Source organism: Aplysia californica, unplaced genomic scaffold (genome assembly GCF_000002075.1).
Source record: "Aplysia californica isolate F4 #8 unplaced genomic scaffold, AplCal3.0 scaffold00677, whole genome shotgun sequence".
Taxonomy (NCBI): Eukaryota; Metazoa; Mollusca; class Gastropoda; order Aplysiida; family Aplysiidae; genus Aplysia; species Aplysia californica.
Window position 1 is genome coordinate 136418 of NW_004797947.1, and position 2153 is coordinate 138570.

At 41.3% G+C, this 2153-nt stretch overlaps 1 protein-coding gene across 1 annotated transcript in view; it reads left to right on the forward strand.

Annotated features, from left to right (window-relative positions):
• The window catches only part of LOC101847373 (protein zntD), a gene marked incomplete at its 3' end in the record, with an annotated part of 8368 nt that overhangs the window by 4818 nt on the left and 1397 nt on the right, over window positions 1-2153 (forward strand). The window contains 1 exon segment of the mRNA XM_013088052.1: window positions 916-1168. Coding sequence (XP_012943506.1) covers window positions 932-1168 — 237 coding nt within the window.

Below are 2153 nucleotides of genomic sequence, written 5' to 3' on the forward strand. Positions count from 1 at the left end.
GCAGCTTGATGATGATGATGATGATGATGATGATGATGATGATGATGATGATGATGATGATGATGATGATGATGATGATGATGATGATGATGATTTTACCCGTTTATTTTCGATTTTAGCACCAACTGTAGATCCCCTTAGGAAGACACATCCGTCGCTCCCTCTCCTAACAAGAGTGACCAGATTTTGAAGCTAAATTGTCATCACTTCCCTTATATTTGATAAAGGTTTGCCGACATATCACATGGGGGCTGCTTCTGCCTGATTGATGACTGTGATAGCGTTATGAACTCTATCCTATACTAGCAGCTCCTTCTTTACTCTCAAATACCCATGGTCCTTATCTCTCTTCTGTCCTATTTTGTATCTTACTCTCTAATAACACTCATAATCTTCGGCACTAATATGTCCTAATTGTGATGCACGTGTCGTAAAACCCTTACTAAAACTTAAACTAAACTAAACATGTGTCAAAAAACGCTTACTCAAACTCGAGCCACATTAATTCTCTGCTTCTATGAACCTTGAGGACGACTTAATGATGGTACTTAAAGATGAGGATGATGATGATGATGATGTTCACCTTAGTTTATAAGACTTTAAGAGAGAAATCAGGAGAGGTAAGTAAGTAGAGTGGGCATGCTGTGCGTGAATTTTAGTTCAGAGGCTTAAGTTTTGTTATGCTAAACCTAGAATAATATATCTTCAGATAAGAAGTGTTGTTAACTATTAAATGAGAGCAGAAAAGAATGTGCCCATTTAAGAAAAAAAAAACCGCCGCACTACACCACCCCCACCCCCACCCCTTGTTTGTTGAACTGTTAAGCTCTTCATCTCTCTAAAGTATAAAGTAAACCATCTGCCCATGTGTGCAAACATTAAACAATCATCAAAAAATGTTTTGCTTTTTTTCAGATTTCCACGAACCAACATGGACCAAACCATCGCAAAAGTGATCTGCCTGGTCATCCTGTTTGTGACCACCCTTATTTTCGGCTGGCTACCTTACTTCATCATCAAAAGGGGCGGCATGTCCCCTAGGGCCGTCCACATCCGATCACAGATCATATCATACCTAAACTGTTTTGCCGGTGGTGTGTTTCTGGGAGCATGTCTGCTACATATGTTGGCGGAGGGCAGAGAGACCATGGAGGATTACTTTAAAGATGTGAGAGCCAGCGGTGTTTCGGGGGGGGGGGTTCTCTACTTGTGTGGACGTTGGTATTGTTTCGTGGGTTTTTCGGTGAGGGGTGTTGTCTTTGTTTGTGTCATATCTTGTTTTGTGGGTGGACTGGGCGTGGGGTTCACTCGTCAATAGATTTCATTTCTTTGTTGCTGTGTGTTTGTTTGTTTTTTGTGAGAGGGATGAGGTTTTTCTATTTTGGTTTTTGGATTTTTTATAGTGGGGGTTTTTTCTCGACGGGGTGGGGGGGAGGTATTTATTTGCTTTTTTAGGGGGATGAGTCGTTTGTTTCGCATTTGATCAGGGCTTGTTTTTAGAAGACAATACTGACTTGTTAGTTTTGTTGTACCGATCCTTATTATGAGAGTGTGAGAAAGCTATAGCTGAAGACAGTGTGATCTCTTTAATCTGGGCCTGACTGTCTCCAACATAATAACAATGCATTATTAATTTCCTAAACTGTGTTCTCTTACGTTTTTTCGTTCACCAAGGAGAGCACCATTTGACTCCGTTTGAGCAAATGACATGCGAGGGGGCAAATTTGCACAGTCCATTCGACTATAGCCAGACTGGGATTGTGTCCTTCTTTTGGGCAATGTAGTGCCTACGGTGCACACACTTTGCAGCGAAGATTTTATAAAGAACAAAGGGTTCTTTGTGATAGTGTGCAGTCTAAGAGTATGTATAAGTCTGTGGTCTCCAGTCATCAGTTTCAGTCACAGTAGTGACCCTAGCACATCCAATGGAGCAAAATGTGGAACATTCACTTGAGAACGATTGTGACAGTTGCTTAAACGGTGATTCCTTGTCTTTCATTGGGTGGATTGGGGAGGACAACAGTATATTCAGTCGAAATCATTAAAAACATCAACTCGTTGTCGAGGAGAAAAGAGGCTGTCTTAAACAGGTGGACCTCTTGAACAATTCCGTTTTGATATTATTTCTAAAAACGCAAGGAAGGGGGGGGGGG